Source organism: Sebastes fasciatus, chromosome 1, assembly GCF_043250625.1.
Source record: "Sebastes fasciatus isolate fSebFas1 chromosome 1, fSebFas1.pri, whole genome shotgun sequence".
In the NCBI taxonomy this organism is placed as follows: domain Eukaryota; kingdom Metazoa; phylum Chordata; class Actinopteri; order Perciformes; family Sebastidae; genus Sebastes; species Sebastes fasciatus.
The window spans coordinates 2,588,951-2,614,106 of record NC_133795.1 but is presented as its reverse complement, the minus strand read 5'-3'; the positions used below and the strand labels follow the sequence as shown (position 1 = coordinate 2,614,106).

The following is a 25,156-nucleotide window of genomic DNA, read 5'->3' as shown; positions in this document are numbered from 1 at the left end:
GCTAAACCAAGCCCCGGGAAGAGCGCTGGGATTTGAAGCAAATTTTTCGTAATGGATAAAAGGAGCGTTTCAGACAGAGGGTGAATACAGGTATATTTAGGCAGACGGTATGAAAAATAATGTAGCATTGTCAGGGTAAACGTAGGGTGGTTCCATTGAACGTTTTAATACAGATCAATAAGATCACTTCCTGAACAGATTTCACCATCAGCAGATGGCTTTATTAGTAGTTTAGCTTTTGAAATCATGCTAAAATCACATATCTGCTGGTGGTTGGTTCGCTTGCTTTCACACCAGAAACAAAACGCTCCCAGAGTTCACATGGAAGTGGACCGAGACGCACCTTTTAAGGTGGACCAGAGTTTGGTTGTTTGGTCTTCACCAGAGTTTGAATGAGCTTTCACACCAGCTCAAACAAACTGTACTAACCGGGCACACAGACCTGAGTTTGTTTTAACCCAACAGAACGGGTCATGAGTCAAAGCAACCTTAGCGACCTGTTTCTCTACCAAGGGAGTAAATAGAGAGAGAAAAAAAGCAGAACAAAGTGTAACCCGCTGACGGGAGCAATCGATGATGATTATCTCCTTTAGTTGGTCATATATCACGGCTAGTTAGAGATACAACCCAAAGTTCTACCAAAGTTCAGTATCGCTTTAACTGTGATTAGAAGTTACTGTTGACCCAGACCTTTGTCCAGCGATATCTCTGTCAACTCTACTGCTGATGAAAATATTCTGCAACATTTTGGAATATTTAGTGCCAATATTGCTGTGCCCCGATATCTACATCTTTTCATTAAATATAAACCTACATCTGTGCCACATTTGTTTCTTCTATCGCAAAATGCACAATGTTAGAAATATTTCAGCTTAGCTGCCCCGCTACCACCCTGCCTCAGTCTACAGTCTTCACCCTGCCTCAGTCTACAGTCTTCATCCTGCCTCAGTCTAGTCTTCATCCTGCCTCAGTCTACAGTCTTCATCCTGTCTCAGTCTACAGTCTTCATCCTGCCTCATTCTACAGTCTTCATCCTGCCTCAGTCTACAGTCTTCATCCTGCCTCAGTCTACAGTCTTCATCCTGTCTCAGTCTACAGTCTTCATCCTGCCTCAGTCTACAGTCTTCATCCTGCCTCAGTCTACAGTCTTCATCCTGCCTCATTCTACAGTCTTCATCCTGCCTCAGTCTACAGTCTTTATCCTGCCTCAGTCTACAGTCTTCATCCTGCCTCAGTCTACAGTCTTCATCCTGCCTCAGTCTACAGTCTTCATCCTGCCTCAGTCTACAGTCTTCATCCTGCCTCAGTCTACAGTCTTCATCCTGCCTCAGTCTACAGTCTTCATCCTGCCTCATTCTACAGTCTTCATCCTGCCTCAGTCTACAGTCTTCATCCTGCCTCAGTCTACAGTCTTCATCCTGCCTCATTCTACAGTCTTCATCCTGCCTCAGTCTACAGTCTTCACCCTGCCTCAGTCTACAGTCTTCATCCTGCCTCATTCTACAGTCTTCATCCTGCCTCATTCTACAGTCTTCATCCTGCCTCAGTCTACAGTCTTCATCCTGCCTCATTCTACAGTCTTCATCCTGCCTCATTCTACAGTCTTCATCCTGCCTCAGTCTACAGTCTTCACCCTGCCTCAGTCTACAGTCTTCATCCCGCCTCAGTCTACAGTCTTCATCCCGCCTCAGTCTACAGTCTTCATCCTTCTGCTCTGTTATTCATTAACAGGAAACCTTTGACCTTTGAGTTTATCTATGAGGGCGTGTTACTCACACAAATCAGCTGTTTAACACAGTGTGTTCATGAGAATCTCTTTCAGATTGAACAGGTTGAATTAAAATGAGTTTTGGTCAAATGTTATCTCATTTTTATGTTTAAATCAATTTGATTAAAGACTAATGTACTTGTTCTGTTTGTTTTCAGACTTATATGACTAAGATTCTTCTCAACATCTGAAAGAAAAAATATTCTGTCTGTTGCATAATCAAAATAATTTAAGCCACTTTCCTGAGTTGCAACTCTTTTTCATAATCCAAACATAGATGGTAGCCAGAAATGACACTTGTTCTTGCTCAATTAGTACAACATGAAGCTGCATTCTGAGGAATATAAATCTTTTAGCAGAACATTTAGTCTTCATCCTCAATGCATCATCGTCCACCAGGTCAGCTTACAGTAAAAACAGTCTCTTACTTTGACTCTGAGGGTCCAGGTTCATTACTGAAGACGGGAGGATGATCTTTAGACTGATCACTCTTCACAGCCAGACAGCCAGAAACTAGAGACTCTGCTCCGTCCTCCTCTTCCTCCACACAATCATTCATCTTCTGATCTGAAGTCATTCTGAGAGGTCAAACAGGAACACTGACTGTAAACATGAAAAATAAACCAGTTAGAGTCACAAGATAGACTGAGAGACCAGTAAGTAACACACCCTCTCTCTCTATCACACATACACACACACACACACACACACACACACACACACACACACACACACACACACACACACACACACACACACACACACACACACACACACAGTATACAGTACAATAAAACCACCCAGAACTCCACCTGGTCACTTCTCTTTAATCTCTGCTTGTTTTCTTGTTTTCTTGGGTTACAGCAGCTTTAATGAGGATTATTCAGCCAGTCATAACTTTGTGTTCACAGAAGAATCAAACTGTTGAGTTCATTCTAACATTTCTCTCCTCTACAGTCCACAGGGAGGAAACTGACTCAGACACTTTGACAGTAAAGTAATAAAATGTTGGATTAACACTCACCCTGCTTCAGTCTTCAGTCTTCAGTCTTCATCCTTCTGCTTAGTTTTCTCAAAATGGATTCTGGGTTTAATAAACTGCGCACTTAACTTTACTTTCACTTTCATAGTTTCCTCCCTCTGTTCTCATGTTCTTACATAACACCGTCAGTGCTGCTTCTCCTCTCTCCATTTACAGAAAGTCAGCTGAGTTTGGCCCAGTTCCAATCCGCCCCTCCACCCTCCCACTCTGTGGTGGAGTGAACTCACAGCTCAATGAAGCTCCTTCTGTAAGGTGGAGGGGAGAAATACAGCAGCCACTTTGGGACCAACTTCCCTCTCTCCTGCAAGGAAATAAATATCAGAATCAGAAATATTCTTGATTATAGATATATAAAAATAGAGAAAATATAAATTAGAAACATATATAACAACAGTGCAAATAATAATGCTGAAAAACAGGATCTATGCAAATAATATAAATGCATTTATAAGAATGCAAGAATAGTGTAAAATAAGAATATTAGTTTAAATGTTCTGTATAAATGAATGCAGTGTTAATGCCGGAGTAAACCAGATTATTGAATTACTGCACTAAATTATTGCACTGTTAAATCAGTATTGCACAGTTGAAGATATAATAAATTATGGGGCTATAGCTCCAATGTGTGTTTTCACATTTAACATGATGTGTCTATAAGAATCTCTCTTGGCTTGAACAGGCTGAATTAACCCTCTGAGACCCACAATAGACCTGTTGTTTTGTTTTTTTTGTGATCAATTTTGTATTGGTATTTAAGCATAATTGTATAGGGTGGGGTTACAAATGAATAGATCACAAATAGAGTAAAAGAATATAATCACAAATGTCCATGTATTAATCAATACAACATTGGCAAGCAGCTACAGAAAAAGAAAAAGAAACAAACAGGAAGAAGAAAAAACAAACAACAACAAAAAAACATTTAAATAAAAACTTCTGTACACTAATTATAGTGATTGCTTGTTTCCAATGTGATATATTTTCTCTCTTTGCTAAGTTCATGTTGGCAGCCCAGTGTTCCATACCTGCTCTATCTATGAAGTCAAGAAGCCTTCTTTGTATATTGACAGAATGTGGAACTTTCCATCTGCAAGCTATTAGTCGCTTTGCAGCTGTAAGGCCGGCTAACCAGAGACATCTCTGCTTAACACAGAGTTCCAGGTCAGAGCTGTCATTAAGTAACAGGACTTCAGGTGAATAAGGAATTGTTTTAGACAATATGTTTGATAGCATCTCTGCAACCTTCTTCCAGAACTCTGCAACCCTTGGACCCCCCCAAACCATATGAAAACAAGGCTCGGTCAAAACCCAGTAAATGTCTGGACCGTGTAATGTTAGCTGACCAGACGAAGGTCTCTCCATGAATCAGTGCTGGCTTTTCATGCTCAGCCTCCGGTGTCTCTCTCTCCGGAGGGAGACACCGGAGGCTGAGCAGGAAAAGCGGGTCGGTGACGGGGCTCCGCAGGAAGAGAAACGTTATCGTCTCCGACCGGGTGCCGCTGATAACGTTTCTCTCTGCAGAGTTCCGTCACTTCTCAGGACACGGGAAACCTCTGTTGGTCTGGAGGAGCTGCAGCAGTTATTTCTGCACAAACGTCCCCTGTACATTCACTAGATATTCTCAGAGCTACTAACTCTTCTGCAGTGTGGAGTCCATTTATTCATGGATTAATGAATTAATTTGTAAACAAATTTATTAACGCCTATTTTTATTGTACAATTAGTTATTAATTGAAATGCTTTATCACTATTTTCTTGACTCTTGTGGTCCTCCATAAAATATAATTAATTTGGCAAGCTATTGCCAATAAGGACAAAAAAACAAAAAACAAACAATATATGACTGATAATAAAAAAGGTAATGGTAAGGGTTTTATTTATTTATTTATGTATTTTAGAGCTGTCAAAGTTAACAGGATAATAACACGTCAGTTTTAAAGTTATAATGAAGATACTGGCATCATATGAAACTTTAAAATCTAGGGAATCCAACCATGTCATACTAGCTTGTCGTGAAGGAAGTTAAGTAACGCTCCAAACTTACGCTAAATTTTGTCGAGGAAAAACTGTCATGGCCATTTTCAAAGGGGTCCCTTGACCTCTGACCTCAAGATATGTGAATGTAAATGGGTTCTAATGGTACCCACGAGTCTCCCCTTTACAGACATGCCCACTTTATGATAATCACATACAGTTTGGGGCAATTCATAGTCAAGTCAGCACACTGACACACTGACAGCTGTTGTTGCCTGTTGGGCTGCAGTTTGCCATGTTATGATTGGAGCATATTGTTTTATGTTAAATGCAGTACCTGTGAGGGTTTCTGGATCAATATCTGTCATTGTTTTGTGTTGTTAATTGATTTACAATAATAAATATATACATAAATTTGCATAAAGCAGCATATTTGCCCACTCCCATGTTGATAAGAGTATTAAATACTTGACAAATTTCCCTTTAAGGTACATTTTGAACAGATAAAAAAACACAAAAATAGATATCATTGTATATACATTTATTATATGAGTTACATTTGTTGGTATTGATATTTATTCCGATATCATACAAAAGGTGTGAACGTTTCGCTTGTGTTTTACGAAAAGAGAGCAAGGACGTGCCGTTTCCAGCAACTTGGATTTGGAAATACAATCACAACTTGGTAAAGTGATTAAAATGTGTTTTTATTTTGCAACAGATGTTCAGTAGAGTCTTTGTGGAGTCTTTAAAACAGCTCCAAGTGTAGGTGATGAAGGACTTTATTAGAAAACAGTCTGCTTAGCTCTGTGACTTGAGTTTAAAGGTCAGACATGAGAGGCACAAACTGTAGCTACTGGGACTGTAACGTATACTAGAATATACTCCTGCACTTATTAGAACATGTGAACATGCAGTTTTCTCTCCCTGCTGAGGAACACTGTCAACTTTGATTTATTGTGTGAGATGTTAAAGAGGTTCTGTCAAAGACAGTTGTTGAATACTAATATGACAAAATACCTGCAGTCTCATCTTTACTACGATGATGAGTTCACTGTCCAGTGCAGTAACAGATATTAGTTCATCTTAAAATGGGGACAGAAAACCACAGAAACATGTTTTTAAAAAATGAAAGTGACAGTTAACACTAACGTTAGCTACGTTTCTTTGTTAATTTCGCAAAGTTAGCTAACTTATTTTAAAATTAGTTAACTCAAAATACTTAATCACAGATGAAATAAACTTGTTTTCTCTTCAAAAAAATAAATAAATAGAATTACCGCCTCACGGTTGTCTGCCTCCTCCAACCAGTCAAGTTGCAGTTTACATCCATGTCTGTCCAAAATGTCATCACTTCATCATTTTATCATAATAAACATCTGTGTGAAATTGTCATAATTAGCAGATGAATTCTTTATTTATGGCCAAAAATGTGTTTTGTGAGGTCACAATGACCTTTGACCTTTGACCACCAAACTCTAATCAGCTCATATTTGAGTCCAAGTGGACGTTTGTACAACTTGTGTGTCGAGTTTAATTTCAAATCCAGTTTCCATCATTTTAAATCAAGTTTAACTACATCATGATGACACTTAACCTTTACAAAACCAAGTCAGTCAGAAAGAAAACATTAACACCATCAGTTCAGTGTTCACTGCATCCATTCAGATAAACCTCCTTTGGGGTAAAACAGAGGGAACGGTGACATCTGCTGGCAGAAAGCAGCTCCAGCAGGAACAACAGAACCTGAACGGTGGTGATAACGACCGCTTCAACACGGATTTCTGAGGGGAAAAAGCTCCACGGGCGACTTTATGTGTCTGTCATGTAACGTGAAAACTAACAGAGTCACACATAAAACTGGAATTGTCCTGTTTGTACATGATTAGTGAATATAAAGTCTAGAGTATGCATGTTAATCAGTTCTGTTTGTTTATTTTACATCAAACATTATATGAAATATGAAGTTGCTGACTTTACACCAAAATCCAGACGTAATCTGTTTGTAGTCAGTTGAGAAACTCAAATGAAGCCTCGACTGAATTCAGGTTTTATCTAATTCTGATACAAGCAAATATGTATCTTTGATTATTACGGCTTCCTTCTTTCTTTCCTTTAAGCCATATTTCTATCACCAAGAAACGTGTCAACAACGAGGCTCATATTAAATAAAGTTACGCTCATTCATCTGGTGACTCACGGTTAGATGTCCAGTTAGTAGCTCTGTCGATGGATGCATGGATGTCAACGTGCAGTCTATGTGTGTGTGTGTGTGTGTGATAAACTACACGAAACAACCAAAACAGGATATGCAGCTGCAACCCAAAGTAAAGAAAAAGATCAACTCAAACTTTATCTTTGTGAAATGAACAAGTTACTATATTAAAGCTGCAGTAGGCAGTATATATTTTTGGCATCATTGGGCAAAGATTCCACAATAACCTTTCAGCATATTGTAATTCAAGTGTTCTGAGAGAAAACTAGACTTCTGCTCCTCCTCATGGCTCTGTTTTCAGACTTTAGAACATCTAGCTCGTGACGGGAGACTTTGACCAATCACAGGTAATTTCATTGAGAGAGCGTTCCTATTGGCTGTGGTCCGGTTATGTGACTGGAACTCAGTGTTCCTTCAACAGATTTCACAATGGCGATGGCATCACAAACTTTCTCATTTTACATCTAAACCGTGCACTACAAGATGATTCTGAAAACATCTGAGGAGAGAAATAGACATTAACGTGACAGCTGGCTCTCATAGACTGCAGCTGGAGTGGATCTGCTCAGTGGCCGGCAGATCAGACTGTGGTTGTACTGGGCAGCTTCCAGGTGTGAATGTATAACTGTGTGAATGTGATCAGGGCGTTCCTGAAAAAGAGAGCATTGCTCTCAGTGAACCTCCCCATGAATAAATAAAGGTAAAAAATAAATAAATGTAGGGATTTGGCGTAGGGAACAGGTTTGATTATTAGCAAATTAATTAATAATATTAATATAATTATTATTATTAATAAAAATTATCAATAAACATTAAGAATAAATGGGGCACCACCCTGGAATCAGGGACCAATAACCAAAACGTTAATATAGTCTCAAAAAGGGGTTGTTCACTCCAAATGCCAGTATTTTAACACTACTATACATTTATGAGATGAACAGTGAAGGGTGAATCCGAGCACTGACTCTCACAACCAGTTGTTATTACAACACAAATGCACAATGATCACAGACAACTGCTATTTAAAGTAAAACCAATTTATTTAAATATAGCAATATCAATCAGTAATCAACAACACTCTAATACCATCAATCTATAATCAATAGCACCAACATAAATAAATAAATAAATAGACGACAGCTGGAGAACGGACCTCAGATCAGCTCTTACTGCTTGTTTTCCTCCAGTATGTGGATGCCGTTAGGAGCACCAGAGGAACATGATTTTTTTCAGCTTACCTGTTTCATGTACTACTGTCACGATATAGTGACCGTTTTATAAAAATAACTTTTTTTATGCTCCAATCTCGCCTACTTCATCTTTAACTTCCACTGTTATTTAGAAATATGTGGAAATAATCAGCAAAACTCCATCGTTCCACAGAGTGGAGCTGCGACACAAAGCAAAGCAGAAAGATCTATATAAATGTGTTAATCTACATTTATGTTGTCATAAACTGAACTATTCTGCAGAGGCATGTTGGGTTCAGAATAAATGAATGAATAAAAAAAAAAAAGACAAAATAAGATGCAGGTCTTGGTGGTGAACCTCTGTGGATCATCAGGACACGGCTGATCCTCTCAACACATCCACTCTTCTGATCACTCACTCTGACAGAGATCACGGCTTCCATCTGGTGAGAGAAGAAGAGAACAGAAGTCATGAATCAGTGTTTACAGAGACTCACTTCATCAGCTGTCAGTCACTGATGCAGCACACAGTTCATTTATAAAACTATCATTGGCCAAACCAACCTTCATATCTCTGCTCACTACTCAATATCTCCAACAGTAACCGCAACTTATGTTCTAGCATATTCATCAGTATGGTCGTTCCTAAAGTCCTCACCTCCTCTGGTCGTCACTCATTCCAGTGTGCTGCTCCTAGTGACTGGAACGAGTTAATAAAGACACTAAAACTCCACACCATCATCCCGTTACCCTCCTTTAATAGCTCTTTGGGCAGACCACATCATGGTTACTAAATGTAACCACGGTTCTATGAAATAAGAGCCAGTGATTTGAGGCTTCAGACTGATCTCAGAGCTGTGACAGAGATGAACTGATCAATGAGAGAACAAAGACTTTCTGATCAGATTTGATGGTAGGACAGTTTGATGGATGAGGACCACTGTCTCTATACATGATGTGATGCTGTCAGCTGTAATCCAGCTTTATTTCCTGGAGACATGAACACAACAACAACATCTTCTTCACATCAACTCTAACACATGATCACAACAAGCTTCTGGCTGATCTGATTGGCTGACTATTCTCTCTCTCTCTCTGTGTCACTGTTCTCCTCTCACAGCTTACCTGAGGAAACACATCACAACAATATTGCTGAAACCAGCATGGACCGACTCCGACCCTCTACTGACCTCAAAGTCTCCAGTCTACAGTTTGGACTCTCCACAAGATCACACAGCTGCTTCATTCCTGAATCCTTCAGGTCATTGTTAGTCAGCTGCAGCTCTCTCAGATGGGAGGGGTTGGACTTCAGAGCTGAGGCCAGAGAAGCACAGCTGATCTCTGACAACCTGCAGAACCACAATCTGAATAAAGAATAAATGATGAAGATAAAAATCACTTTATAATCCAATCAGATGTGTTCAGGTTTTAAATGTGTAGTTCAACATCACTATGTCCTAATCAATGATCTTTTCCCTAAAATGAGTAGAGTGACTTTGTCATTGTGTTATTGTGGATCATCATAATGTCAGCCTTCTACAGACATCATCCAAATGTCACCATAACATTCATACACCTGTTCATGTCAACACACATTGATAACATGCTGCTGATCTATGTGTTCATCTATGTGTGTGTGCTGAAGGATCAATACCAATGATCAGACATTATTTGTGGAATACGTTGAAACAATCAGAAACCAGAGGAATATTTCTACTTCATGAAGTAAACTTGATTAATGTAAAACAAATATTAGTTCAGAGGATCTTCTGTATCCAGATGTGACCATTTACCAACAATGATAAACATTAATTCACTTTAACAGCTAACAGTGGACATTTTCTACAGTTTCTTTAAGAAACAGAAGTCTTTTGTGACTGCAGACTGAATTTAGTTAAAGAAACATGAAAATATGAACAAAAGGACATTAACAACTTTATGGATGTAAGTTATGTTTGTACATAAATCAGGTTCAATTGTTAATTAAAGATATAAGATCTATAATAGTAACAGAGAGTCAGTGAACTGACCTCAGAGTCTCCAGTCTACAGTGTGGACTCTCTAGAAAACCACACAGCTGCTTCACTCCTGAATCCTTCAGCTCGTTTTCACTCAGATCCAGCTCTCTCAGATGGGAGGGGTTGGACTTCAGAGCTGAGGCCAGAGAAGCACAGCTGATCTCTGACAAACTGCAGCTCCTCAATCTGAATAAAGAACAAATGATGAAGATAAAAATCACTTTATAATCCAATCAGATGTATTCAGGTTTTAAATGTGTAGCTCAACATCACTTTGTCCTAATCAATGAGCACAACGTTTGAGCCTCGTCTCTGTACTTTTTGTCAAATTCCAATCTGGCCTTCCTATTCTTATTGCTAATGAGTGGTTTGCATCTTCTGGTGTAGCCTCTGTTCTTTTGTTCCTGAAGTCCTCTGAGAACGTTGGATAGTGATACCTTCACTCCTGCCCTCTGGAGGTTGTTGGTGATGTCACTGACAGTTGTTTTAGGGTTTTTCTTTTCAGCTCTCATAATGTTTGTCATCAACTGCTGATATTTTCCTTGGTCTACTGGTTCGACGTCTGTTGCTCAGTACACCAGTGGTTTCTTTCTTCTTCAGGACATTCCAAATGGTTTTACTGGCTACGACCAATGTTTGTGCAATGGCTCTGATTGATTTTCCATCTTCTCTCAGCTTCAAAATTGCTTGCTTTTTTACCATAAACAGCTCTCTGGTCTTCATGTTGGTTACACCTTTTTAACTATGAATGCAGTCTGCACAGGCAAAACCCAAAGCTGAAACTGAGAGTACACATTCAGCGCTATTTATTGTTTGAATAATCAATGTAATAGGACACACCTGGGCAACAGAAATCCCCCGACAGTCACATGTTCCAATAATTTAGCTCACTTGAAAAATGGGTGGGTTCAAACAACAGGTGCTATCTTCTAAGTTTTTTAACAGATCTAGATGTACATACCTGGAAGTAGAAGCTGAAATCCTGATCTCTTGTCTCATATTCATCTTTTGATGTCAAACCCAAATGTTTTCAGTGTGCAGCAGAAATAAAGGAATTGGCCTCGCTGTTCCAATAGTTTTCGAGGGGACTGTAAGTGTTGTCTTTTCCTGGTTTTAAAGGCTACATTACAGTAAAGTGATGTAATTTTCTGAACTTACCAGACTGTTCTAGCTGTCCTATTATTAGTCATTATATCCACATTACTGATGAATATTTATCAAAAATGTCATTGTGTAAATACTTTGTGAAAGCACCAATGGTCAACCCTACAATATCGTCGCAATATCGATATCAAAGTATTTGGTCAAAAATATTGTGATATTTGATTTTGTCCAAGTCACCCAGCCCTAATAGATCTAACTCAGACTGCTGAAGCCTCTGATTAGTTTAAGATCAACTTTATAGGTCATTTTACACAGAACCAGACTGTGGATTTAGTCCTCATCTCATAAGACTCAGGTTATACAGGGATTGCTTCAAAGACAGAAGGAATGATGACAGACATCAATAACTCTTTGAATATACATGAACATGTGAGTATTGTATTCAGATAGACTTGAAAAAAATATGAACCTGCAAAGATGTTTCTGATGCAGAATATTTATTTGTTTTTTGTTGCAATCTAAATGTCTGAGGCTTCAAATAATAAGTCAATGCTGTCATGAAAACAGAGCACAGTTAGATCTGCTGTCAAAAAGAACGTGAGAATAACTTAGAACCATAGAAAACTCTAATTTGATGGTGTCGTTCATAATCATCACTTATGTGCCTTTAAATTGGTACAATACGCGTTTGTTGAAGAGTGCTGCACCTTTAGACATGTTCAAATAGAGCGCTACAGGAATGAGTCCTAAAACCCAGAAATGAGTTAGCATTTTAGCACTTCCTGTTCCCTCGTCTGGAGGTCAATGGGTTTTTTGAATGGGTTTTTAGTTAGATGCCTGAAATAAGGTCTGTGGTTAAAGGTCCAGTGTGTAGGATCTGGCGGTATATAGCGGTGAAGTAAGGAGATTGCAACCAACTGAAGCCTCTCCTGTGTGCCAAGCATGTTGGAGAGCTACGGTGGCCGACGCAAAAACGTGAATGTCCCTCTCTAAAGCCATCTGGAGCAGAGCCAGTGTGTAGAGAGTGTGTGTTCAAACTACATAAGCTACAGTCAGTGAACTGACCTCAGAGTCTCCAGTCTACAGTTTGGACTCTCCAGTCTAGCAGACAGCAGCTTCACTCCTGAATCCTGCAGTAATACGTTGTAACTCAGGTCCAGTTCTCTCAGATGGGAGGGGTTGGACTTCAGAGCTGAGGCCACAACTTCATAGTGAGTAGCTGAGAGTCCACATTTAGAAAGTCTGTCATGACACAAAAATGACAAAATATGTTATTATGAAAGAGGACAGTTTATATTTACTTCATGCATTTGATGACTAAACAATTTGATATATATTTGGATTAACATTTGCTCCTCACATCAGTGGTTCAGCTAATCTTGTCTTACGTTTTTTGGATGTAGCACAATGAACAATCCATTAGATTCTGTTGGCGATCTGGATCATGATCCGGATTCAGCAATTGTTTTAAGAATTCCAATCAGCCTGAGCATTAAGACCACAGGGTATAATACATGCACAGTGTAACTGATGACAGAGAGATATGTGTGTGGCGAGACATCGAGGTGCGGGAGCTGCTGTCCGTCCGCGTTGAGAAAGAAAAAAGCGGTAGATGACAGGATGAGAGACAACTTCGTGTAATGATGGAACACAACTTAAATTCCTTTGCAATAAAATGCACCATTGCACGATTAAACACACTCAGGGGTTTTACAACAACAATCTTTGTCTCGTATGATCAGTAGTTTAAGGTGGCTAATGCTAGAGTTGGGTCGGTTTTCGGTTTTGCCAGTCCGTCCAGGTACAGTGTACAAGCTTAAACCGGTTTGATTTTATGCTAACTGGCGGTACCGACATTTGTCATTATGACATTATGACACGTTCTGGCAAATTAAAAAGTAGCCAACATCAACAACCTGTGCCGACAGAGTCACAGTGCTAAATCCAGCCTGTATTGCATTACTAATAAGCAATATGACAACGTGATTAACGTAATATTATGATGTTATGTTGGTTTATAAACAAGAAGATGTTTGTTTACTAGAAAGTTCAAGTATTTTTTGGGGTGACGAGACGAGACGAGACGAGACGAGACATGGCAGAGCTGGTCTCAAAGAAAACAAAAACTGCGGCAGCATGGAAACAGTTTGGATTTGAAGCCAACGAAAGAGATGAGCTGAATAACACACAAGGTAAGGTGTAATGTGGTGCAAGGCCTATTGAAAGCAAACCCCAGCACCAGAGCTCTGATCCCAGGACCGCCCCGACTCCCCGCCGGATCAGCAAACATTCTGTTGCTGCCGTTACACCGGTTAGACCCAGCGCTCCACCAGTCAGCTGATCTTTTGTTTTTTTCATTTGTTTTACCAGGTTCACATGTCGTCTCCATCACCCCAAAGATAAATAAGAAAAAACTGTAAAATGTAACAATTATTATAAATAAATAGAACAAGTGTTCATTAACTTGACAGCTAGAAACAAAACCTACTGGAACATTTTTTAACTCAACATTTTAAACAACTCAAGAACATCTGTGACAAAATACAACTGACTTATTTATGTAATAAACACGTGGAACACAGGAATAAATTTATAGTGTGTATATTTGAAGAACTAAACTACTAATCTACACTGATCTATAAAGTTAATCACATCTGGACTTACAGAGCTTTTCTGCAGTTCCTCACAGCTGGAATCAGTCTCAGTCGTCCCTCGTCTGTTGTGTTGTACTTCTTCAGGTCCAACTCATCCAGAACCTCCTCTGACATCTGCAGCATGTAGGCCAGAGCTGAGCAGTGGATCTCAGAGAGGCTCTTCTCTGATCTGTTCTCTGACTTCAGGAACTCTTGGATCTCCTGATGTACCGAGTGGTCGTTCATCTCCGTCAGACAGTGGAAGATGTTGATGCTTCTGTCAGGAGAGATATCATATCTGTTCATCTTCTTCAGGTTGTTGATGATTCTCTGGATGATTTCTGGACTGTTGTCTGTCTGACCCAGCAGACCTCTTAAGAGTCTCTGGTTGGACTCCAGAGAGAGGCCATGAAGGAAGCGAACAAACAGGTCCAGGTGGCCATTTTTACTCCTCAGGGGTTTCTCCATCGCTCTCTTCAGGAAGACATCCAGGGTTGAATGAACATAGTCTTCTCCCAGGAAGGCCTTCAGTACCTGTGTGTTCCTGTTTGTGTAACAGTGGAACACGTAGACTGCAGCCAGAAACTCCTGAATGCTCAGGTGAACAAAGCAGTAGACTGTTTTCTGGAAGATCACACACTCTCTTTTGAAGATCTCTGTACAAACTCCTGAGTACACCGAGGCCTCTGTGACATCAAGACCACACCGCTCCAGGTCTTCTTGGTAGAACATGATGTCTCCTTTCTCCAGATGTTCAAACGCCAGCCTCCCCAGCTTCAGAAGAACTTTCCTGTCAGCCTTCGTCAGCTCCTGTGGACTCGTCTCATGTCCCTCACCATACTTCTGCTTCTTCCTCTTTGTTTGAACCACCAGGAAGTGTGAGTACAGGTCAGTCAGGGTCTTGGGCAGCTCTCCTCTCAGGTCTGTAGTCAACATGTGGTCCAGAACTGTAGCAGTGATCCAGCAGAAGACTGGGATTAGACACATGATGTGGAGGCTCCTGGATGTCTTGACGTGTGAGATGATTCTGCTGGACAGCTCTTCATCACTGACTCTCCTCCTGAAGTACTCCTCCTTCTGGGCGTCAGTGAAGCCTCGTACTTCTGTTACCCTGTCAACACATGCAGGAGGGATCTGATTGGCTGCTGCAGGTCGGGAAGTTATCCAGACGAGAGCTGAGGGAAGCAGATTCCCCTTGATGAGGTTTGTCAACAGCACGTTGACTGATGACTTCTGGTTGACATCAGACACAACCTTGTTGTTCTTGAAATCCAGTGAAAGTCTGCTTTCATCCAGGCCGTCAAAGATGAACAGAACTTTACAGACAGCGAGCTTCTCTGCTGTGACCTTCTGTAATGTTGGATGGAAAACACGGAGCAGCATGAGAAGACTGTACTGCTCATCTCTGATCAAGTTCAGCTCCCTGAACGAAAGCAGAACCACCAGACTGACATCTTGGTTTTCCAAGCCCTCTGCCCAGTCCAGAGTGAACTTCTGCACTGAGAAGGTTTTTCCAACGCCAGCGACGCCGTTCGTCATAACGACTCTGATGTGTCCCTGTTGGTCAGGTAAGGCTTTAAAGATGTCGTTGCACTTGATTGGAGCGTCATGGAGGGTCTTCTTCTTGGAAGCTGTCTCAAGCTGCCTCACCTCATGTTGGGTATTAACCTCTTCACTCAGTCCCTCTGTGATGTAGAGCTCAGTGTAGATCCTGTTGAGGAGGGTTCCACTTCCTGTTTCATTAGTTCCTTCAGTCACACATTCACATCTCCTCCTCAGACTGATCTTATGTTCATCTACAACCTCCTGCAGACCTCTATTCAGACTGATCTTATGTTCATCTACAACCTCCTGCAGACCTCTATCTGCTGAAAGAGAGAGACAAAGTTTAAGACAAAACAAAGAAACTTATTATTTCCAATGCCAATATAAAAATAATCAATATAAGAACATATAAAGAAGTAAAGGTTATAAAGTCATCATCCCTTCTTGAAGTCAAAACTAACGTCAAAGTAGTTTTTATATTTATTTTCAATAGTTTTTCAATAAGTTGCTCTGCAGGACAAGATGTTTGTAAGTTAGAGAAGGAGACTGTAGCAGGAACGCTAATGTTGTTCAAAGTCTGTGGCTCCTGTTCAGTTCAGTTCAGTTCAATTCATTTTTATAAAGCGTCAAATCATAACAGAAGTTATCTAAAGACGCTTTTCATATAGAGCAGGTCTAGACCGTACTCTATAATTTAGAGACCCAACAAAATCATGAGCATGTATTGTTATGCGACAATGGCAAGGAAAAACTCCCCTTTCGTCAGTGTGACTGTCTGTCTGTGATAGAACAGTGATGTTGTTGCTTTACACAGAGTTTAATAGTTCTCCATCTTCATCTATGCAGATGGAAAACAAACAGCATTCTGATTGGTTAATGCAAAGACGGACTGCTATCATAAAAACAAAACATAAAAATATAAATTTAGTCCTTTCAGTTCAGATTTTCTCTCAAAGGAGAACAAAGTACAAGTGATGCAGAGCAGATATGTATGGTGGAGCAGATCTTAAATGGTTGTCACAACAATAGTCAGTGTATTAAAACAACAAGTCCTGTTTTCAGACATGAAGACATCAGCAGACCGATCTACAGTCTTACTTTGTACAGTGCTGGTCTGACTGGCTGTCAGCAGTCGAGGTCTTTTTCTGGATCTGGACATCAGCTCCTCCACAGAAGCATGACTCCTCTTCTTCTCTCTGTGGAGACATTACATGATTTGTTGATTGTCGTTGAAAAATATCAAGATTCGGCCGATAATGTCTAGAAGCTCAGATGTTCACAGGCAGGGTCTGAAATTGGCCATTCGCCACTTGGCAGGCAGGGAAAGCGCTAGTGATGGGAACAGAGAACAGTAGTTGTCCGCTTTCTTGGCATCTCATGCCTCCGTGACTATCGATTCCTCTTATTGATGCTTTCCCACAGTTACGCTGCACAATGACTCATACGCATGCTGTATCATATTTCAGTTTGTTTGGGACCGGAGCCATGGCGGAAGGAAAAAAAAGCACTCAACAGCATGGCGCTACTAAACCTGAGGGGACGCACCGTATTTATACCAGATAATGCAACACTGTGAACAACACATCTGTGTTTAAATCAACAGGAAGAGAGTTAGTAGTGTTAGCTGTTAGCAGCCAGTGGGCAGCACAGTCCTGACTGGTTAAATAACGGAGCTACTAACGTTAACAGAGGTGCCATTGAGTTATTATTATGAGGCGTTCACGGTCTGCTAAGCAAAATGACTATTGGGTGAAGGTAAATTACAACGTTATCATGATGTGTTCAAATGTAATCTCGTAAAATTAAGTTTTTGGTGAGAAACTTGAATAAATCCAGTTGTTTGAAGATGTTTTAGAGAGAGAATTATGACATGTTTAACTTCATAACACTAGCTCTAAACAGCTTACTAAGATTTTTTATATCTTGATTTAAATATCCACTATAGATGACAATTACAAAGTACAGTACAGTACTGTGTACGGTACCCTCCCTGCCCCGAATAATAGGGCTCTCCCAAACATCACGGTGTATTCAAACACTGTAATTTACCGTGTATATAATGTTTATTATGTAAAATATATTGAACATTGAATGACCTCAGATCTAAAATGTTATTCCTTCATTTAGCGCACAGATTTCAAAAGTGGCAGATAACATTTCTGAGTGGTAGACAAAAAGAAATACTTGCCTGCCACAGTGGCAGGAAGTGAAGAGAGTTCATTTCAGACCCTGGTCACAGAGAAGAGTTAACGTGTTGTTACTGAATTCAGCATTCAGTCTGTAATGAAAATGTTCCTTTATTTTAAATCTCCTGCTTTAATAAACAAGAATTAGCTGCTTTTCCTATCTGACTGTCTTATTAAACATTTAGTGATCTGCCTCCAGTTTGTTTATTAAAGGGGAACAACGGCCATTATTAAAACACTGATATTATTCTATTCTAACAAGGAACACCAGAGCACCCGTGTTACATGATGTGTGTCTTAGACTGCTGGTCTACCTCAATATTTAGATCACTTCTAACCTCAGTTTAAACCTAACTAACTCAAACTAAACTGCCCAAAGTGACTGTGAATCAGTAAAGGACATAATCATCTCTCTTTAATGGAGGACATTTACAGTGAAGTAGCTGCAGAAAGTGATGAGTTTGTATTAAAGGGGAACAACGGACAGTAATTTGACTTCCCAGAACACGGGAGTATACGTACAACCCCACTTCAAAGAAGCTGTCGTAACAGCTGATTTTAGGAGAAGTCAAACCAACACAGTATGTTGAGGACAAATATGAGGAAATGAATTACACATTTGAAGCACATTCTTTCAGATTTTGAATAGTTGTAAATCTTTACAGCGACTTCAACGTTCGGGCAGAAATATGAATATTTTCATGAAGTGTAAATTGTGAAATGGAGGTTCTCAGGTGTTTTGTTACAGAAATACAAGCAGTACTTTGTGGCTATACAATCCAGACTAAGATCCATCTTAGTTTGAAACAGTATCTGCACTAATAGTTCTGCATCAGGAATAGAAATCTGTTAGCAGAACATTTAGTCTTCATCCTCAATGCATCATCATCCACCAGGTCAGTGCACAGTAAAAACAGTCTCTTACTTTGACTCTGAGGGTCCAGGTTCATACCTGAAGTACAGACCACCCTCATGGATACACATATTGCGAGGGCACGCCAGAAAACCACAAGGTGGCAGCTGTGCATTTCTCTCCTCTACAGTCCACAGGGAGAAAACTGATTCAGACACTTTGACAGTAAAGTAATAAAATGTTGGATTAACACTCACCCTGCCTCAGTCTACAGTCTTCATCCTTCTGCTCTGTTATTCATTTACAGGAAACCATTGACCTTTGAGTTTATCTATGAGGGCGTGTTACTCACACAAATCAGCTGTTTAACACGGGGTGTTTATGAGAATCTCTTTCAGATTGAACAGGTTGAATTAAAATGAGTTTTGGTCAAATGTTACCTCATTTTTATGTTTAAATCAATTTGATTAAAGACTAATGTGCTTTTTCTGTTTTTGTTTTCAGACTTATATGACTAAGATTCTTCTCAACATCTGAAAGAAAAATAAATATTCTGTCTGTTGCATAATAAAAATAATTTAAGCCACTTTCCTGAGTTGCAACTCTTTTTCATAATCCAAACATAGATGGTAGCCAGAAATGACACTTGTTCTTGCTCAATTAGTACAACATGAAGCTGCATTTTGAGGAATATAAATCTTTTAGCAGAACATTTAGTCTTCATCCTCAATGCATCATCATCGTCCACCAGGTCAGCTTACAGTAAAAACAGTCTCTTACTTTGACTCTGAGGGTCCAGGTTCATTACTGAAGACTGGAGGACGACCCATGGACCAGTCACTCTTCATAGACAGACAGCTGGGTACTGGAGACTCTGCTCTCTGTCTGGACTGAACTCTGCAAACACCAAGATGATTTTATTCAGATCACATGAATCTCTTTTTAGGTCATTAAGGTGGATTAGAGGAATATCTTAAAATATCCAGTTGTTTGAAGGAGATGTTTTCACGGTAATATAAAATAGATAATAGAGAGAGAATTATGACCTGTTTAACTTCCTAACACTAGCTCTAAACAACTTACAAAGATTTTTTTTTATTAAAGCAAATATTTAAATAATCATAATCATTTTAATTTTGTGTTTTTATGCAAATATCCACTATAGATGACAATAACAAAGTACAGTACAGTACTGTGTACAGTACCCTCACTGCCCTGAATAACAGGCTTGAATGACATCAGATCTAAAATGTTATTCCTTCATTTAGCGCACAGATTTCAAAAGTGGCAGATACAATTTCTGAATGGCAGACAAAAATAAATACTTGTCTGCCAGTGGCAGGAAGGGTAAAAAGCTAAAGTCAGACCCTGGTCACAGGGAAGAGTTAAAGTGTTGTTGCTGAATTCAGCATTCAGTCTGTAATGAAAATGTTCCTTTATTTTAAATCTCCTGCTTTAATAAACAAGAATTAGCTGTTTTTCCTATCTGACTGTCTTATTAAACATTTAGTGATCTGCCTCGATGATGACAAAAACATTTCAGTAGCTCTAAACACACAAACTACTGCTACTGTCAATAATGTGGTTTAAAGTTTGTATTAGTCCTCTTAGATTACAGCTTTTCTGGGTGACTGACAGCTGTCACAGATACGAAGAGGAAGAATGCACAAATGAATTCTCTTTGTGTCACGAAAAGTGTGTTCAACTTCAGTTAGAAAATACATTTTAGTAGAACTTTAATATACAAACACACAATCAACAAAATCATGGCATAACTTTGTTTTTATATCATTCTGTATCTTCCCAGTGGTGTTCCTTATGTATTCAAATCTGAACTCTACGTACGAATGTTTTATCGTCAAAATGCTGTTTTCCCTTCAAGACCTTCTAAAAACGTTCTCCCACGCGACCTGACGTAGGTTTCTACATGATGACACTGCTACATGTACAGTATATATACATCCTTATAGTCGGTGTATTAATACAGTATATATACATCCTTATAGTCGGTGTATTAATACAGTATATATACATCCTTATAGTCAGTGTATTAATACAGTATATATACATCCTTATAGTCAGTGTATTAATACAGTATATATACATCCTTATAGTCAGTGTATTAATACAGTATATATACATCCTTATAGTCGTGTATTAATACAGTAACTTAGATGGTGGTCGGCGTGCTCCCAGTCAGGAGAAGCAGACAGGAGTAGCGACAGGAAGCTAAGCGATGTACTGCTGTGGACGCCACGTTAGTTCAGATCAGAAAGTCACACAATAACACAGACTAACTAACCGATGGATGCAGCGGTAGACCAGCAACTCTCGTGTTCTGAGAGGTTAAATTACTGTTTCTGTGAATGGAGTCTGGTGGCTCTCAAGACAGTGATATAACGGCTTCAGTTCCCCGTCAGAAAGGGCTGTCTGATGGCGAGGTAAAGGGCTGTCTGACGGCGAGGTAAAGCAGAGAAAATATTCTAAATATAGTGTTCACTTAAATGGATTTATTTTTTTAGGTGGCTAAATTAAGATTTTCTGCTGCTCCCGTCCTTAGCTGCTTTACCTCGCCGTCAGACAGCCCTTTACCTCGCCGTCAGACAGCCCTTTACCTCGCCGTCAGACAGCCCTTTACCTCGCCATCAGACAGCCCTTTACCTCGCTGTCAGACAGCCCTTTACCTCGCCGTCAGACAGCCCTTTACCTCGCCATCAGACAGCCCTTGAAGTACAGACCACCATCCATGGACTTGTCACTGTTCATAGACAGACAGCTGGGTACTGGAGACTCTGCTCTCGGTCTGGACTGAACTCTGCAAACACCAAGATGATTTTATTCAGATCACATGAATCCTTGAAAAACACACAAACTACTGCTACTGTCAATAATGTGGTTTAAAGTTTGTATTAGTCCTCTTAGATTACAGCTTTTCTGGGTGACTGACAGCTGTCACAGATACGAAGAGGAAGAATGCACAAATGAATTCTCTTTGTGTCACGAAAAGTGTGTTCAACTTCAGTTAGTAAATACATTTTAGTAGAAATTTTAAAACAGAAACACAAAATCAACAGAAAACAGTATTGGTAGAGGAAAGTGAAAATGAGTCATATAAATGAGTTAGTAGCAGCTCTCTTACTTTGACTCTGAGGGTCCAGGTTCATTACTGAAGAGTGGAGGATCATCTTTAGACTGATCACTCTTTATAGACAGACAGCCAGAGACTAGAGGCTCTGCTCCGTCCTCCTCTTCCTCCACACAATCACTCATCTTCTGATCTGAAGTCAGTCTGAGGTCAAAACAGGAACACTGACTGTAAACATGAAAAATAAACCAGTTAGAGTCACAGGATAGACTGAGAGAACAGCAGCGTCGGCATTAGCGGCGGGCAATGGGGGTCCAGGCCCGTCCAAAAAGGTCACTGTGCCCCCTCAGCTGAATTCTCTCCTGACAAAAAACTAAACGGAAATAACAGCTAAGCTATAAGTAAAATTAAGTCATTCAGTTTGGTAATGGAAGGACTTAACACTACAATGCAAAATAACGCACAAAACAGTGATAGTTTTGCATTTAGGAAACAACTAGGACATGTACTTGGGCTTGATTACATTGTTTTCTATTGGAGGGTCCTAACTGGCTGCGAGCAACACGGCGCTGCACAGCGACACGGTGCTGCACAGCAACACGGTGCACCACGGTGCTGCACATCAACACGGTGCTGCACAGCAACACGGCGCTGCACAGCAACACGGTGCACCACGGTGCTGCACAGCAACACGGCGCTGCACAGCAACACGGTGCACCACGGTGCTGCACATCAACATGGTGCTGCACAGCAACACAGTGCTGCACAGCAACACGGCGCTGCACAGCAACACGGTGCACCACGGTGCTGCACAGCAACACGGTTCTGCACAGCAACACAGCAACACGGTGCTGCACAGCAACACGGTGCTGCACAGCAACACAGCAACACGGTGCTGCACAGCAACACGGCGCTGCACAGCAACACGGTGCACCACGGTGCTGCACAGCAACACGGCGCTGCACAGCAACACGGTGCACCACGGTGCTGCACATCAACATGGTGCTGCACAGCAACACAGTGCTGCACAGCAACACGGCGCTGCACAGCAACACGGTGCACCACGGTGCTGCACAGCAACACGGTTCTGCACAGCAACACAGCAACACGGTGCTGCACAGCAACACGGTGCTGCACAGCAACACAGCAACACGGTGCTGCACAGCGACCCGGTGCACCATGGTGCTGCACAGCGACACGGTGCACCACGGTGCTGCACAGCGACACGGTGCTGCACAGCGACACGGTGCACCACGGCGCTGCGCAGCGACACGGCGCTGCGCAGCAACACGGTGCTGCACAGCGCGGCGTGACGTTTTGTCTGAACTTCTATCTGATACACGGTTCCTATTTTTTCCTGTCACTCATATTGAGAGGAACGGCTGATTAGTTTAGATAAAATGAGCCGAGAAAACCGGGTCAGTTGTCCTGGATATAAATGAAAATATGAACTTGATTACTGACACTTTCAGCACAAACATTGACGCTCGCAGTTATATGTAATAAAGTTCACTAATGAAACTTTATTACGAGCTACCTGTCAAAAAACAGCCACCTCACTAATGGTTCAAATAAAACACGAACACACAGCACAAAGAGACAACTATGGAAACTCTGGGAAATATGAGCCGTCACTACAATATTTCAGTAAGAAGCCTCGTTTTGATCCGCTCCGTTTGCGTGTTGTTTTTTTTTAATTGTTTTTTTAATCTAGCTCAATAGAAAAAAATGAGAGAAAGTAGACCTACAAACCTGGTGCATTAAAGCACAATTAGGACCAAGAGAGTAAAAAGCATCCTGTGCTCCTCTCACATCTTACTTGTTCTACCTGTTTGGATTATTCTGTTCAGTATTGTGGAATAAAACAATGGACTAATGTTACACTACAGCAGGCTGAGCAGGGACAACAACTGGTGAGTGAAACATCCACATTTAGTCTTTATTAACTTAAATTATAGTTATGAAGACATCAGTCAGACTGTTAGATTAATGTGTTGTTTAACTGTCTGTTTATCTCGGCACCCGTGTGTGTGCACATTTTCACCCTGGCATGAGCAAGACGCAGGGCGTGCCTGAGGAGTTATCTGTAGCCTCCAGTACCTCCTCATTTCACTACTGAAACCATAATAAGGTGGCAGCTGGCTGGAGAAGATCACTAGATAACAACCTACTTGCTCTTGGCTATATCATATGTTATTTCCAGTAAATATCAAAAATAAAACGTGTGTTTTCTGATTAAAAAAAAAGTACGAACGTAGGAAGATAACAAGTACTACTAACCCATCTTTGAGGTGGTTATGTCTTCAGCTCCAGTCTGATCTGGAGCTCACAGCTGATATGTTCCTGGTTTGTTTACATGATGTAACAGAAGTGCAGATTTAACGGATTCAGTGGACAGAGAGCGTCTGATGCGCGATGCAGCGCGATAGTCGGACGCTCGCATCCAGTTAGGACACGGTGTTAGTTTATAACCTGTTTTTGTGGACATAACAGCATGTGTATGCGCGCGTGCGCGCCTGTGTGCATAAGTGGCAGTATGTATACACCTCTCTGTCCGTTTATTTCTTTCACGAAACATGATAATGTTAAAGATACACTTAAAGGGACTGTTTGTAACTTTTTAAGCGTATAAATGTACCGGGTCGGGACACATGCGCGCTCACATATGCGTGCTCGCGTGTGGCCGGAGCCTCTCCTCCTCTGCCTGCCCGCCTTCACTCAGACTGCAGTGTGGAGTGAGGGCGCGTTCACGTCTAGAGGTGTGGAGCAAGACAGCGAGAACGCGCGCTCACTCCACACTGCAGTCTGAGTTAAGTGTATCTTTAACATTATCATGTTTCATGAAAGAAAGAAACTGACAGAGAGGTGTATACATACTGCCACTTATGTGCACAGGCGCGCACGCACGCATACACATGCTGTTATGTCCACAAAAACAGGTTATAAACTAACACCGTGTCCTAACTGGATGCGATTGTCCGACTATCGCGCTGCATCGCGCATCTGACGCTCTCTGTCCACTGAATCCGTTAAATCTGCACTTCTGTTACATCATGTAAACAAACTAACAGTCCCTTTAATAAAGGTTATATGAGGTGAAAAAAATGCCCCCCCTGTCAAAGCTGATTGCCCGTCCGCCCCTAACACTCTGGCGCCGACCCTGGAGAACAGTAAGTAACACACACCCTCTTTCTATCTCACTCACTCACTCACACACACACACACACCGTATACAGTAGAATAAAACCACCCAGCACTCCACCTGGTCAGTTCTCTTTAAATCTCTGCTTGTTTTCTTGTTTTCTTGTTTTCTTGGGTTACAGCAGTTTTAATGAGGATTATTCAGCCAGTCATGACTTTGTGTTCACAGAAGAATCAAATTGTTGAGATCATTCTAACATTTCTCTCCTCTCCTTCTGTCCACAGGGAGGAAACTGACTCAGAGACTTTGACAGTAAAGTAATAAAATGTTGGATTAACACTCACCCTGCTTCAGTCTTCAGTCTTCAGTCTTCATCCTTCTGCTGCATTTTCTCAAAATGG

General features: G+C 40.7%; 1 protein-coding gene and 1 long non-coding RNA gene across 8 annotated transcripts in view; one reads left to right on the top strand and one right to left on the bottom strand.

Moving 5' to 3' along the window:
• Positions 1–3,757, top strand: part of LOC141769082 (uncharacterized) — a 29,345-nt gene extending 25,588 nt beyond the window's left edge. The window contains exon 2 of the long non-coding RNA XR_012594262.1: positions 3,040–3,757. This is a non-coding gene — a long non-coding RNA (uncharacterized LOC141769082). The remainder of the gene's footprint in view (positions 1–3,039) is intronic.
• Positions 1–25,156, bottom strand: part of LOC141768369 (uncharacterized) — a 129,104-nt gene extending 103,948 nt beyond the window's left edge. For 3 of the 7 annotated variants that reach the window (XM_074636976.1, XM_074636823.1, XM_074637025.1), the window contains exons 1-2: positions 2,793–3,043; positions 2,197–2,371 (exon numbers count right to left, since the gene is read on the bottom strand). In XM_074636976.1, coding sequence (XP_074493077.1) covers positions 2,197–2,221 — 25 coding nt within the window. In that variant the 5' untranslated portion in view covers positions 2,222–2,371; positions 2,793–3,043. Of the gene's footprint in view, positions 1–2,196; positions 2,372–2,792; positions 3,044–10,219; positions 10,394–12,376; positions 12,554–13,975; positions 15,813–16,587; positions 16,686–18,785; positions 19,231–19,308; positions 19,426–21,235; positions 21,344–21,667; positions 21,842–25,099 lie in introns of those variants that run through there. The other 4 variants (XM_074636675.1, XM_074636744.1, XM_074636909.1 and 1 more) reach the window with 4 other exon arrangements.